Source organism: Pantherophis guttatus, chromosome 4 (assembly GCF_059756535.1).
Source record: "Pantherophis guttatus breed Tessera chromosome 4, ASM5975653v1, whole genome shotgun sequence".
Taxonomy (NCBI): domain Eukaryota; kingdom Metazoa; phylum Chordata; class Lepidosauria; order Squamata; family Colubridae; genus Pantherophis; species Pantherophis guttatus.
Window position 1 is genome coordinate 49,873,078 of NC_142066.1, and position 14,695 is coordinate 49,887,772.

The following is a 14,695-nucleotide window of genomic DNA, read 5'->3' on the forward strand; positions in this document are numbered from 1 at the left end:
GCCCTCATTAACTAGAGTTCTATTTGGACATTGCAATCCAAGGCAATTTCTGATTTGCATGCAACCTGAAAATGGAAAAACCTACATTTTGCATAGATAAATTGCTTTGGTCAGATTCATGCATCGACAAAGAGGTGGGAGAAAAGAAGTAACCAGTATGAATAAGAGGAGGCCTGTTAGTAGGGCTACATTTCCCCTCCTACCTAACCTTCTGAAATAATTTCAGACCGTTCTTGATTGCAAAATGATTCATGCTTCTTGGATGCCAGCAGGGCACCCACCCACTGTATGGTAACACAAGCTTGATTTGGAAGTCATTACCATAGTAGCAGAAAAGTGGATGTGAGATTGACTTACTTCTCGTTGTCATAGTAGAGTTTTCCAATAGCCCAGGCAACAATGATGGGGAAAGGGATGCCTGTGAATGGAACAAGTAGTTTTAGTGGTGCCATCAACACACAGGTTGAACATGAAGGGATCCAGCTTCATCCACAAAACCAACCAAAAATCTCACTATTTCCTGAACTAGGACATTTTGCTCCCAGGACTGAAGCAGCATATGAAAACTCAATCCAACACAAGATGTGTTGTGCCAAAAGCCAGTAAAATTATTGTAGCAGTTATGATGGTATATCTCCCCCATCTGAGCAGTAAGCCTGTTTCCTTTTCATGGCATGAAAAGAGGCTTCTTCAAGACTTTCCCGAATGATAGGACTGATCTAGATGTTCTGGGGCAGTTTTCTGGGTGTTCTGAATACAATGAATCTGTGCAAATTGATTATATGCTATCAAGTCAGTGTTGACTCTTGGCGACCACCAAGATTAATTTATGATTCTGAGTTTACTCTCATATTTTGTTTCTAATACCAATGTAGAAAAGCAGTTCCTTGAACATTTAAAAAGCTGCTGTACTTCATCTCAATAGGGACTTATAATTTATTTATTGGTTTATTTATTTCTTCAATTTATAAACCTGTCAACTTGCCACTCTAAGTGGCTTTACAAAACTATTAAAAGCGTCCAAACAAAAACAAAACCCACAGCAATAAAACAACTGTACCCAGGAAACACAAGCTCCCATTACACAGTCTAGAAAATTCACATATCACCCTAGGGTCTGTGGGATAGAAGGGTCAAGACCATATGAATATCAATATCTTATCATGATTCAACCACAGAATCTCCTTTTATTTCTCAGTATCAGCAGTAAAAGTAACATGATAGATTATTTCTGAATTTTTGTAGTGGCAAAATTGGGTCCAGAATTTGTATGATAATAAAGATGAAGTGTTCCAGAGAGTGGGTAAAGCTCTACTAGGCAAACAGAAGCAACTATTTTGGATGGTGGATATTAAAAGGCAGCAGCAAATTGTTTCAGAAGAGTTGCTCTTCACTTCAGGCCACACAATATCTTGGGGCATCCCTTTGCATAAACTTAGAGTAATAAAGATTATAGTATCTTCCCCAACAGGTGCCTTCCAGAATTTTTATCCTCCCTCCTCCTGTTATCCAATTGTTATGCTAGTTCAGGTATGATTAAATTAAAAAAATAATAATATAGTGATGCCCTTGTATATTTCTTTGTTCTACCAGATATCACTTGATGGGTTGAGTTCTCTTCCTATCGGTGCCAATTGGATACATTGAGGGAATTCATTTCAGGAGAGATCTCCTATCCCTCTCCCACCCTTCTCCTTGCCACTCACACCAGCCGAGACAGATGAACATCCACTTCCGCAGCTTGTCTGTTGAATAGGTGAGAACAATAGCAGTGTGCAGATAGCATCCTTCACCAAACATCCAGAAGAAGTTAGTGACATGGAAATAGTTGTAAGCAGCTGTGACAAGGCGGCACCATAGCTACAGTGTGTAAGGACAAGCAGAATTAATGAGAGTTCTAGGAAGCTTCTGGTTAGGCAGCTGATTAAGAACCATTAAGGTGTGGTAAAGGATTAAGGAACTATTATGCTTAAGGTGTGATAAAAGATCAAGATGACCAGTAGCCATGGATGTCCATGGAACAACCAAGCCCATTGTTGTATCTCAGCTCAACCTACCTAGTAGAGTTGTTGTTATTGGGAAAATTAGAGGAGGGAGTGTTCCAGATTTTCTTTTAGTTAACAAATAAGGACAATTTAAGCAAAATCTATCCATAATCAAGTTGTTATACAGTTTCATATACCCTGCCAACATTTGAAATTCATTGAACGTTCTCCTTCTACTGAACTATCATTCTCATCACCATAGGTAGGCATTGCAGGATATGTTATCTAAAATGCACCAAATTAAGGAAGTTTATGTTGGGTATAAAAAGCCCTATCCACTTTGTTTCTAACTATAGCTCTTTCATAATGCTCCAGACTAGTAACAATTTGACTAAACAAACAGTTTTGGAAAGCATCTCTTACAGTATTTTGCCGATCAGACTAATAAAAAGATACCACGTTAGAACTGCCGGAATTTACAATAAAAATATTTCTTTCTCCTCTTCTTTGTTACTTTGAAACTAAGCACTAAAACACTAATAACACAACTTATTATTCTAGTTTTGTTATTATTATTATTCTATTTTTCTGTATAAAAGTTTGACAGGTTTATATTTGTCCTGTGCCAATCATTCTGCTTATATTCAGTAATATGGCTGGAATTTAAATGTGCTGGAGTTGCTTTTTTATAGTTTAAATCGTGCAACTTTCCTAAAATTTGTTTTGTAACAAGATTACTGTAAATCACAAAAACTGCTGAGTGGAATGTCATGTCTAGGAAACAGCAACCTCAGATGAATGAGCCAATCATTTAAAAGGAGTGCAGTGCTACATAAGAAGGAGTTATACTATCTGACCAAAAATTACAGGCCAAGAGGGAAGACAGGCCACAATTCAAATTGGAGATTTTAAGCATGGGGAAAACAGCACTAACACCTAACATAAAGTGTTGGCTTATCTTAGAAGGCAAAAGGCAGGAAAATTAAGTGGGTCTAAAAATAGAAAAGAATCTTCATATATTTTTCAGTCATTTGCAGGAAAAAGTAGGTAGATTCCTACAAAAAGCATGTTTTAAAATTTGTAAAATAAATAAATAAACCATGTTTCCTAGTTTTACTGCAGTGCAAACAGTTTTAAGAATTTGACAGCCAGCAGTGTTTACAGGGGAGCAGTCAAAATTGTCAAGAAGACTGTTGTGGCAGTGCAGCTGAAGTCCTGCCCCTCTGTATGTGTGATTGCTACCACAACTAGCATATTGGCTTTTTTGACTCTATTAGACACTGGTACATAGAGCTAAAGATTAGGTTGTTATTTCAGGTTGATATGTGATCCACAGATTCCTTACTGAGACATTCAGAACAGGAGTAGGGAATATGTAGTCCTCCATTTATTGTTGGACTTTATCTTCAGTTAGGCCAATGATTATGTACACAGGGAAGTGCAACCTATCAAATTTGGAAAAGCCATAGGTTCTTTACCCCCATACAGAGATATCTGATTCAACCATTTATGTTGTCACATTGCAATCCATCAAATTGTGCCTTTAAAAATAAAAATAGGCAGGCAGCCTGTAATGAATTAAGCCATTTGTGTATGGGCTCTACCAGGCTTTCTAAAGAATATCATGGTCCAGACTTTAAAACATAGGCAAAGCCAGAACCAGATTTTCCGTGGGAGATCAGGATCCTAAAGGGTAGAATGTCTATATTGAACTCCTGCAAGGTTAAGGCAGAAGTTTAACCTGATTAAGACCCTCCTCACATGCAAAACAGAAAGAAAGTAACCATAACTGGTAACCAGTTTGCCAAACTGCTCAGAAAGTTAACAACCGGTTCTCCCGAAGTGATGCAAACTGGCTGAATCCCACCACTGCATAGGCCATATTAGTAAACTGCTGGGCTAGCTATACTACACTGTTTCTGTCTCTCCAGAGTTTTTTCCCAGCTAATCCTAAGGATTCAAACTAGAGTTTTGGTATAAGAAATCTGTCCTTTGCCACCAAGCTAATTAGAAGCTTCACTATCAGTAGTATCTTTAAAGTCCATAGTGCTTCCCAGTATAGTATTATGATCTTTTAAAGGTTTGATTTTCACAACAGTCTAAGTAATCAAGACCTCAAAAAAAACCCTGAAGGTTCAGTTTCTCAAATTGTACCTTAAAGTAATTTTGTGCCAAACTCTGCTTGAACCTACCACATTGCTTTCATGCACTTCTGGATTCATGGTGAGTTGTACCACAAACCATGTTGCGTTCCGCAAGATGAAAGCAGTGATCAGGTTCCAGTGGATAATATTTCGTAAGCATCGTATACTCCTGCAGGGGAAAAGAAACCACTCAGTGTGTAGTGTAGGCACAGCGTAGCTAAGACACCAAAAATACACGCATTCCAACTGTCAAGTTTCAAAGGAGAATATTTTCATCTGATGATCCTATACCTTCGTGCATACTCACCGAAGTCGCATGAAGAGGACAAAAGCTGCCAGCAATGCCCCCAAAGAAATGCAGTGCCCAAGGTAATTAATCACAACAGCAATGTGATAATGCAGTTTGCTTCTCTTCTACAACAGGAAAGACACAAGAGGAGTCTATGAGATCAAGAGGATATGTAGGAAATAAGACAAGAATATGATTATAGAATATGGTGATTCTAGAATATGGCGATGACTATATGGTCACCAATCTTTACTTCAAAATTGTTGAGCCCCTGGTTCAGATCCCAAAAAAATGAGCCAGACCTAAAACTAGAACCCTTAAGAATAACTACTGGTAGTAAAGAATTTAGCATCAGTGGGAACAGAGTAGAAAAGATAAATCAAGGCCAACGAATCAGATTTTTATTGAGCTTTCTCTGACCCCCAACACTGATTGCTTGCCAAGGGCTGAGATCAGCAGTGTAATGATTTGGCTACCCAACTGATGATACAAATAATTTTACAGGCAATCTTTTATCAGGAGCAGCATTAGCAACTGCCCTCTAAGCATTATCTGCTTGCTAACTCATTCAATGGCAATTAATTCTATAGCTTAAGTATGCATCGTGGAAAGAAGGATGTTTTTCCTGGATCGTTTCTGGTGAAATTGATTAGCAGAAGCTTCAGGATTAACTATGTGCAATCATACCATTGAAAGAAAACAATGTTTTGCTGAAAGATGCATTGGGAAGTGACAGAAGAGGAGCCACAGACAACAAGAAGAAAGTGCTCAGCAGTCATTTAGAAATGCAGATTGCTGCATGGTGATATTCCATCCTTCTAAAAGGTGGCCTAAATAGACCTCCAAAAATGGAAAAGAAGGTGTGTGTGTGTGTGTGTGTGTGTGTGTGTGTGTAATGCTGGAAGACAGGATTACTTGCAGCAGACTTCTGTTTAAAATGCTAAAGTCTTTTTTGAAAGGGCCAGCTATTTTTCTCCACATTAATTGCTAATTCACACAGTGGATGCCAGTCTCACAACAGGGCAGTTGGCTAATTTAATTACTTAGTCCTCCTCTCCTGTGATTTCTATCCAAACCCCCAAGGACAGCTAAATTTAATTGCTACAGTGGATATATCATGTTTCCAGGAACCTTGGTTAAATTCTAATTAACTAACAGCCTTCTGGGATTTTCCAGATAATGGCCACACAACAAAAAGGCCTTGCATACTTCCTTCACCTCCTGCCCTCATGCAGAACCTGAAAAGGCAGGAAATGTTTGCACTCACCACTAGCTCTTATTCTAGTGAGTGACAAACCACCAAAGGCCAACTTCAGTGCAGGAAAGGCCTGAAATAAAAACCCCACGTCTGCCCAACCTCTCCTTAAAAAGCTACTCAGGTGGTTGCCAATAAGGCTATAACCTTTTGCAAAGTACTAAGTTACCCAAATGATACCTGCCATATCCTAAAGATTCTGCTGCCAGGATGGTCCCAACTATCTGTCCGTACCTTTATTTTTATATTAAGTAAATGGGCATACACTCAATAATGTCTACCATTATTATGCTTTAGGAAACATTATGGAGTATTTGGTTCTCAAAAGAATTTTTGGAAATAAGGAAACTATTGGAGACAGAATGCTTATTCTTTAAAATTATTATTTTTTAAAAATAACCCTAACCCAGTTTGAGATGGAAATGTTTGTGAACATTGCATATAAGCCCATACATTGGGGATCCCAGACCTCTACACTCAATGTTTAAAATCTCAAATTATTTCCATTCCACGTAAAAAGAATTCTGCAAATCCCATTACATTTTTATTTAAAAACACAAATTCTTAGAACCAAAAGATGTAGTTGAAAAGATATCTCCCTGCTCCCAGACTAGCATTGTAGCCGTTGGACTGCACTATCTCCCATTTGTAGCTGTATCAATATCTAATACTGCCTTCTTTGTTTAATTAAACAGAACAAGTTCATCCTTGATTGAACCTTTAGTGTAAAATTTTATGTCTGCATTTACATTTGAGATGTATTCAAGCACACACCCAAATACACATTTGTTGTTTTACCCCTTTTTTTTAGTTTTTTTTCTCTTCTGTTTAATTAAATGAACAGAAACCATGAATTACTCCAATCTGTTCATTGCTAAGACCTATGTACATTCTGAAAATGATTGAGATGAAGTGCTTTGGATCTTGAAAAAGCCCAGAAATCTCAATTGTTCATAGCCTGTCTTTTTCAGACTTCCATATGTAATAGAAAAACAATGCATCTACTTGAAAAGTGGCTTTTAAAACCTCAGTAAATGATCTGATTCATTAAAGCAGCATTTTTCCCCCCAAGTTCATCAAATGTAGCTGCTTTAATAAACAGCAAGATGCTGTGCTGGCATAAGGTGTAAAACAATTTTTCCAAATAACTTTTGAAATGTGCATAACTCCACTGTCCATATTTTTATTAATAAAAGAATATTATAACTCTGGCCCATTTGCTACATATAACAGCAAGAGCAATAGCACTTATACAGATAATCCTCAATTTACAACTGTTTGTTTTAGTGACCATTTGACGTTAACAACAGCACTGAAAAAAGTGATTTATAAGTTTTTCACACTTATGACCATTGTGGCGTCTTCATGGCCATGTGATCAAAATTCAGATGCTTTATGATGGTTACAGTGTCCCAGGTACTTTGTGACCTTCTGACAAGCAAAGTCAATGAGGAAGCCAGATTCACTTAACAACTATGTTGCTAAATTAATAACTGCAGTGATTCATTTAGCAACTGTGGCAAGAAAGGTTAAGGGCAAGACTCCCTTAACAACTCTCTTACTTAGCAACAGAAACTTTGGGCTCAATTGTGGTCGTAAATCAAGGAATATCTATACACCACTCTGTAGAACATTACAGCACCACCTTTATCTGGTTACCATACAGTAGTCCTTACCTCCTCATGGAGAATCTCTTGGCACTGAGAATAATTCACACGGGCTGCCCAGGTTCCATTTGCAAAACATTCTCTGTACACATTGTCTGAAAAAGAAAAACATAGTGGCAATTGAGTGGTACAAACTGCATGAAACAAATGATGAAAAGAATGTCTTATAAAATGAGATATTCTGACTAGGCAAGCAAAATAATCCCTGGCATTCTTAGCTGAATCAGCTGGTCTATAGAAAATAATTTTTTTAAAGTTTTGTTTATACATGGGTTTCTTTATATAAAAATAACAGGAGACCTTATAAGTTTGCAGAACTAGAGCATGTCATTTGTTGCTTTAATAACATATTATTTAATACTACACATGTAGTATTATGCATGAACAGAAAAAGATTTTTTAAATTATTGAGATTATAGGAAAAGTCTGGTCTTGGATTACTGCCAAATTATTCATATACTTTAGATGCAAATTCTTATTTGATATCTGCCAGAGGCTTGAATGCTTTCCCTCATTTAAGACATATGATTAGTTATGGTATGTTACTTGACAAACTTTGGTCACAGAAAAACATGGCTCAAGATCAATATTTGGTCTTTTCAAAAGTGATAAGAATTCACAAGCAAACAAAACTGGATTTAACAGAATGCGTTAACAGAATGAATTAATTTGAATGAGTCAAGCAAGGACTATTGGATCCATTCGTGACTCTTACTCACAGGTTTTCTTCTGACCTTTGAATGATCTCATAAAAGATGGGGTACTTGTGTATACCAATCTTCTGAATTTGATGAACTGCAAATGCATCGATTTATAAATCCCATAATTCATCCATAGCATGAAAGTCCAATAATAAAATGTGGCATAAAAGAAGCCACAAAGCGAATGAAGAGATTTTTTCAGGATGTAGAGACTATATTTAGTATGAAATTCCTGTGATACATAATTTTATTGCATTCTTTGACAAAATCAGTGCACCAGTGAAATGCTGTAAATATAATTTACTTGCACTTCAGTAAGGCATTTGATAAAGTTGACCACAACCTACTACTTGATAAGGTAAAAAAATGTGGATTAGACAACGTAACTACCAGATGATTTCATAACTGGCTGACCAATCACACTCAGTGTGTAATCCTTAATGGAACTGCATCTACATGGAGGGAAGTATGCAGTGAGGCACCCCAAAGTTCTATCTTAGACCCAAAGTTCTTTATCATTGATTTAGACAAGGGGATAGAAGGGGAATTCATCAAATTTGCAGATGACACCAAGCTGGCAGGAAGAACCAATATTCCAGAAGGCAGAGTTGGGCCCTATCTAACAAAATGAAATTCAGTGTAGAAAAAGGTAAGGCTTTACATTTAGGCAAGAAAAACCAAGTGCACAAGTATAGAGTAGGTGGTATCTGGCTGAATAGTAGTAACTACAAGATGGAGTTTGGAGTCCTAGTGGACAATTATTTAAATATGAACCAGCAGTGTCCTGCAGCTGCCAAAAACATGAATGCAGTCCTAGGCTGCATTAATAGAGGGCTAGAATCAAGGACATGTTAAGTTTTATAATATCACTTTATAATGCTTTGATAAGACCACACTTGGAATATTGCATCCAGTTTTGGTTGTCATGATATAAAAAAGATGTTGAGACTCTAGAAAGAGTGCAGAGAAGAGCACTTTGGATCAGATATGTAAATGACACCTTCACTATAATAAAAAAGAACCAATTAAGAGAATACCCACAGAATCATCAATAACATTTTTAAAGGAATTCCATTTACCAGAGGAAGAAGAAAACAACAACTTCCCTTCTTGGACATTCTGATCAGCAGAGATCACAATGGCAAAGTAGAAACATGACTCTACAGAAGCAAAGCAAAAACCCACTACCAAAGCAAAAACTCAACCTCCCACAAGAGAAGCTACGTAAGGACTTTATTTAGACAAGCCCAAACATACTGCAGCAACCTGGAACAGCAGAAAAAGGAAACAGAGCATCTGTACAACATACTGTATTCCAACAAAATAAAATGAATATCCACACAACTTCACAATCAAAAAGTCTCTGACCACTCAACTCAATACAGCACAACCAATACAAACCCTAAAAAGAATTACACTGCCATACATCAAGACTATCTCAGAAACCACCAACAGACTACTAGAACCAAATGGAATCAGCACAACACACAAATCAATAAAGCCTTTTCAAACATCCTGACCAGACCAAAAGACCCAACAACCACAGAAGAAAAAACAGGAGTCATCTACAACATACAATGTAAGGATTGCAACAATCACTATGTAGGATAAACAGGCAGAAGACTGGTAGTAAGCATCCATGAACACCAACTAACAACCAGAAGACATGATGAAAATTCTTTAATTTCACAATATATAGACAGATTTCACCATAGTTTCAATTTGGAAAATGTGACCATCCTAGACCAAACTAAGTCCCAAAATGCCAGGGAATTTCTAGAAGCCTGCCACTCTGACAAATCAGCCATCAATAGACACATAGACATTAACAACATCTATAGATGATGACCCAGCCCCAAAAGGAACAAAAAGACCCAAGCCCCTCTCCACCAGCAATCACCACCCAGATCAGCACAGATTAACTCCAAGGCTAACGTCAGACCAACAATCAAGTAAATAATACCCCAATCAAGAAACTGCTAATGAAGTCAACAGCAAACCGCCCAACCAAAGAATGTCTAAGACCACCTACACTAACTCTGGCAGGATAAACCTCTAGGGCAGGGCAGTGGCAGCAGCAGGAGGCTCCGCCCATCTACCCGGATGCTTCTGTGCATGCGCAGAAGCATTGCGTGCGGCGGGCAAGTGAGCGCCCATGAACAAACCGGTAGTGAAAGGTTTTGAAACCCACCCCTGGAGCAAGAGTGTTAAACTCAAGGCCCGGGGGCCAGATCCAGCCCACGGGGTGCTTATATCTGGCCCACGGAGCTACCTGTAAACAGCGAAGGACTGGCCTGCGGTGCCTCTGCCAGTGAAAATGGAGCTCGGGAGGGCTGTATGCGGCCCTCCCGAGCTCCGTTTTCACTGGCAGAGGGTTGCAGGAGGCAATTGCAGCCGAAAACTGAGTTTGAGAGCCCGTTTTCTCTGGTAGAGGCTTCAGGCCTCCACAGGCACCCCAGACACGAGTGACATTGATCTGGCCACGCCCAGCTGGCCACACCCAAGGTCAAACACAACCTTGATGTGACCCTCAATGAAATTGAGTTTTACACCCCTGCACTAGAGTATAAACTGAGAGCAAACAGCACTTCTGACAAGCAGTGATGATGTTATTTATTTTCAGTAATGAAACATCTGCAAGAAAACAAGCAAGACCAAGGACCCCTCATAGATTAAGATGAAAGGGTGGGGAAATAATATAGTGTCTTCTTTTTAGACGGTAGCACCTACCTGACCTTGATTGATCTTGAAAACTCCTCAGCAGGGTCAGACTAATTAATACATCAAAGGGAGACCACAAGAAACAAGCCAGGGCAGTCACCTTGTTTGAAAATCAGAAGCCTATCCCAGAAGAAAGAAATATCCAACCACTTCCATGTTATAATAAGTTGCTTTTTCACCCTTCAGCATTTTTCTTTTAGCATTAGAAATCTCTTCTGCAGAATAAATTCTTGGTTTACTGAACTTTCTCAAGCACTCCAAAAACAATAATGGCAGAGATGGGAGTGACCTGAAATGCTGAAGCCTAAAGCTGCTTTGTGTGTGTGGGGGGGGGGGAGTGGGACAGGATACCCACAATATAGCTTCATAATAAGAATAGATTCTACTCCCCCACATTTCAATCCAAAGCTGTCAGTCAGAAAGCTAAGTGGGTATAAGCTACAATCATTCCAGAAAAGACTGTTGAAAAGTGGCAAAAATACAGTAAGGCATGTTATGCAAGAGGGGATGTGGAAGTCAAATGTATAAGGGAGAGAGGGAGGGAGGAAGTGTTGGGCAGGGAGGGCTGAAATATATACGTGGATATGGAGTGAAAAGAAGAACATGTGTCTGGAGAGCTGTGGGTAGAGGGCATTAGGAATGGCCTTGAAGGATGGGAAGAATACAAAGAATACCAAGGCAGCGGTCAAATAAGAGGAGCCTGAGCTGACTCAAGAAAGTAACATGAGAATACATCTCATATTGGCCTCTCCCTCATTCACACAGAGATAAAGGGAGAGGAAAACGCTCAAGATTGGCAAGATTACTAAACTCCTACTATAATTATTACAATAAAAGTAGTCCTGACCCAGATGGAATTGATTTCTTAATCTGGTCTACTTTATAGACTGACAGAATGCCACCAATATACAGTAAACACAGCTAGGGCTCAAAGACAAAGCACAATACTCAATATACTTCCCTTCAACCTCATCAAATTGAGCTCCCAATGATCACATGGAAAGTGCGCCAGTGTTCCTAGCTAAATTCTGGCCAAACATCCTCTGGAAAGAAGGAGAGCATATTATTTGCTGGAAATCCATAACTCCCCAGTGCAAAAGCAGAACATGAGTCTAAAGGCTGTTTTTTAGTGTCAACAAGAGGACATGTGCACCTTGTAGTGATTCCTCTCCTCCAGCAAAAGGCATGGGATAGTTTCTGCCTTAACCACTCTCTACTTTCAAGCTTCTGCCTAAATAGGGAACGTAAGCAAAATCCTCCTAATCTTCCTAAACTGAGCAGCAAAGTCTGATTGGATTTCTATTGTGTTTGTTTACATTTATGTAGAATGCTATGCTGTACTTTAAACAGACCCTCAAAGTAAGTGGGGGCCCTGGAGATCTATCCAGAGTACATAATATAGTTTTTTTTTTTAAAAAAAATGTACATTTAAATATTTTGTTTTAGGTAAATATCAGAACATATTAATCTTCAAAATGAGAAGCACTCCGTGCTTCAGTTTGCAGGGATTGATGCTTGATTCAAGCTAGGTTTGCCTTTAGTATTTTCAGTCTAAGGGAGGGTATTCCACTATCATTATCCCTTCTTTTCCAACTGATGTCAGCATTGCTAAAGGTATTTGTTTTTTAGTGGACAGTTTTGTTTAGTTTCATTTTAAAGGGAGAATCTTCTTTGTATATGTGTGTTTTCCCCTTAAAATACTAGAATCCTTCATATATATCTGAACTTCTTGTTTCTCATTGACCCTGTTTCAATTTTATTACAGTGGGGAGTCATCACCAAAACAATGACTGTAACAAATGTGACTTCTCCTCAGATCCAAAACAATGATTGCAGAAGTGTCCTGTGAATAGATCTGTCTGCAAGGATTTCCTTTAATGATTGTTTTTAAGATATTTGGATTTCAGTACAATATTCCTGTTGGGGATAATGCGGGAGCAAAAATTGAAAACATTTATTTATGTTTTATGTTGCGAGCCAAAATTTATCTTGGCTCGCAGCAGTTCCAGGAAACACTCTCTGTAAGTAACATGATCACATAATAAAGAGCCAGGAATCTTCATAACTTTATGTTAAACCAAAAACATGTTACACATGCATCTTCTAATTCATCCCTACCCACTTCTACTCTACCACTGCCCAACTCACAAAAACCACGTTTTTAGATTACTGTGCTTCATTCAGTGACTTTAAATTTTAAATGACCAAGTCTAATCCATCTATAGCCGCATTGGCGAACCTATGGCACACGTGCTACAGGTGGCACGCAGCGCCCTCTCTGTGGGCACACGAACCGTCGCCCCAGTTCAGCTCAACCGCACATTTTTTTATTTTTTTATTTTATTCAATTTATATGCCGCCCCTCTCCAAAGACCCAGGGCGGCTCACAATACACTCATGCACGCGCCTCCCGCCAGCCAAGTCATTGGGTCTACCGTGCATCCGCAGGGAGCAGGGGCGTTCAGGGGGCTGCATGTGCATGCATGGGGGCGCATGCGGTAGGGCCGCATGTGCATTGCATTTTGGGGATTGGGGGCACGCACACACATTTGCGCTCTCATGCACACACACTTTGGGCACTCTGTCTGGAAAAGATTAGCCATTACTGATCTATAGTCTTTTGAGTAGGGTGAATAATAAAATAAAGAAAATGCATGGCATTCCTTTCTTTTTTTCAGAATTCAGGCACCCAGAGATGGAAATGTAAGATACTTCCAAGCCAATGGACACCTGCCAGTTCTCTGCCTTGCTTTGAACCAATAACCTGAGCTAGAAATTTTTGGAATGAGTGCCTTTTCTTGGACAGTCCAAAGATTCAGGATTTTCTTAGTACCATGTAGCACAGTCATATGCAAGAAACTACTGAAAAAAGTATGTCCCATTATAAGAGTAGCTTTGCTCTTCACTACTGAGAATTCATTGCTCTGGCAAGGTTGCAGTTCTTATTGACAAGCTGAGAATCAATCAACCGGAAAGCCAATATAGTCCACATGCAGGAAAGGTACTGATAGCAGAATCACTATGTTCAATCTATGCTATATAAGCCTTTTTGAACTGGTTGACCTGCAGGTATGTTGGATTATAATCTTCATTTTTTGCAGATTTAGCTTTTTACAGAGACACTGGGATTGTTTGGGTATTTAATAGGGCAGAAGGGTAGCTAAACCCACTCTGGAAATTCTGGGGTACATGCTGAAGCAGAATCAGAACAGAGCTGGAAGGGATCTTGGAGGTCTTCTAGTCCAATCCCCTGCTCAAACAGAAGGTCCTATACCATGCTAATGCTTATATGATAATAATTGCTTCATAAAAATACAACCAAACCTAATTCCACCTCAGAAGAAGGCTTTTAACACAGAAAAGGAGGAGGAGGTGGAGGTTATTATCTTTTTCTGAGTTATTGTATTTTAGTTTGTTCCCCTCTCCCCTTCTCCATGCAAGCAAATGCTCTGAATTTTGCTGTAAAATGGAGGAGCATTGTGGAGAACAATCTAAAGTGGAAAAGTAATGGGAGAAGAAGGATTAAGCCCTCTTCCTTCACCACTTCTCCAGAATGAATTTTTAAAGAGGTCATTCAGGCTAAAATTACAAGTATTCTCCCATAGCATGTAATTTAATTTGAGAAACAAATAAACATGGAAAGGATGGTCTTTTGTGCCAGTAAAATGACACAGGGCAAATAACCTTCTTTGTCATTAAATGAATCCTTTACTAGCAATCCTCTTAAGAAATAGTGTATCAAAGTTATAGCTAATTTGATGTCATTAGATAAAATCTTATATCAGAGAATTCAGGAAGAACATTACAAAGTTTCAAAACTTTGTTCTCTGGCTGAATTGTTCTTTGGGGGGAGTAATTCATTATTTGGACATATTTGGGGTCTTTATAAGTGACAACAAAAGATTCAGGTATAAAATTGAGGTCTTCTTTACC

General features: G+C 38.7%; 1 protein-coding gene across 1 annotated transcript in view; it reads right to left on the reverse strand.

Annotated features, from left to right (window-relative positions):
- Window positions 1-14,695, reverse strand: part of LOC117664611 (corticotropin-releasing hormone receptor 1) — a 91,843-nt gene that overhangs the window by 15,418 nt on the left and 61,730 nt on the right. Inside the window, exons 4-8 of the mRNA XM_034415711.2 lie at window positions 7,350-7,435; window positions 4,437-4,543; window positions 4,178-4,298; window positions 1,707-1,860; window positions 358-418 (exon numbers count right to left, since the gene is read on the reverse strand). Of these exons, the coding sequence (XP_034271602.1) occupies window positions 358-418; window positions 1,707-1,860; window positions 4,178-4,298; window positions 4,437-4,543; window positions 7,350-7,435 (529 nt within the window). The remainder of the gene's footprint in view (window positions 1-357; window positions 419-1,706; window positions 1,861-4,177; window positions 4,299-4,436; window positions 4,544-7,349; window positions 7,436-14,695) is intronic.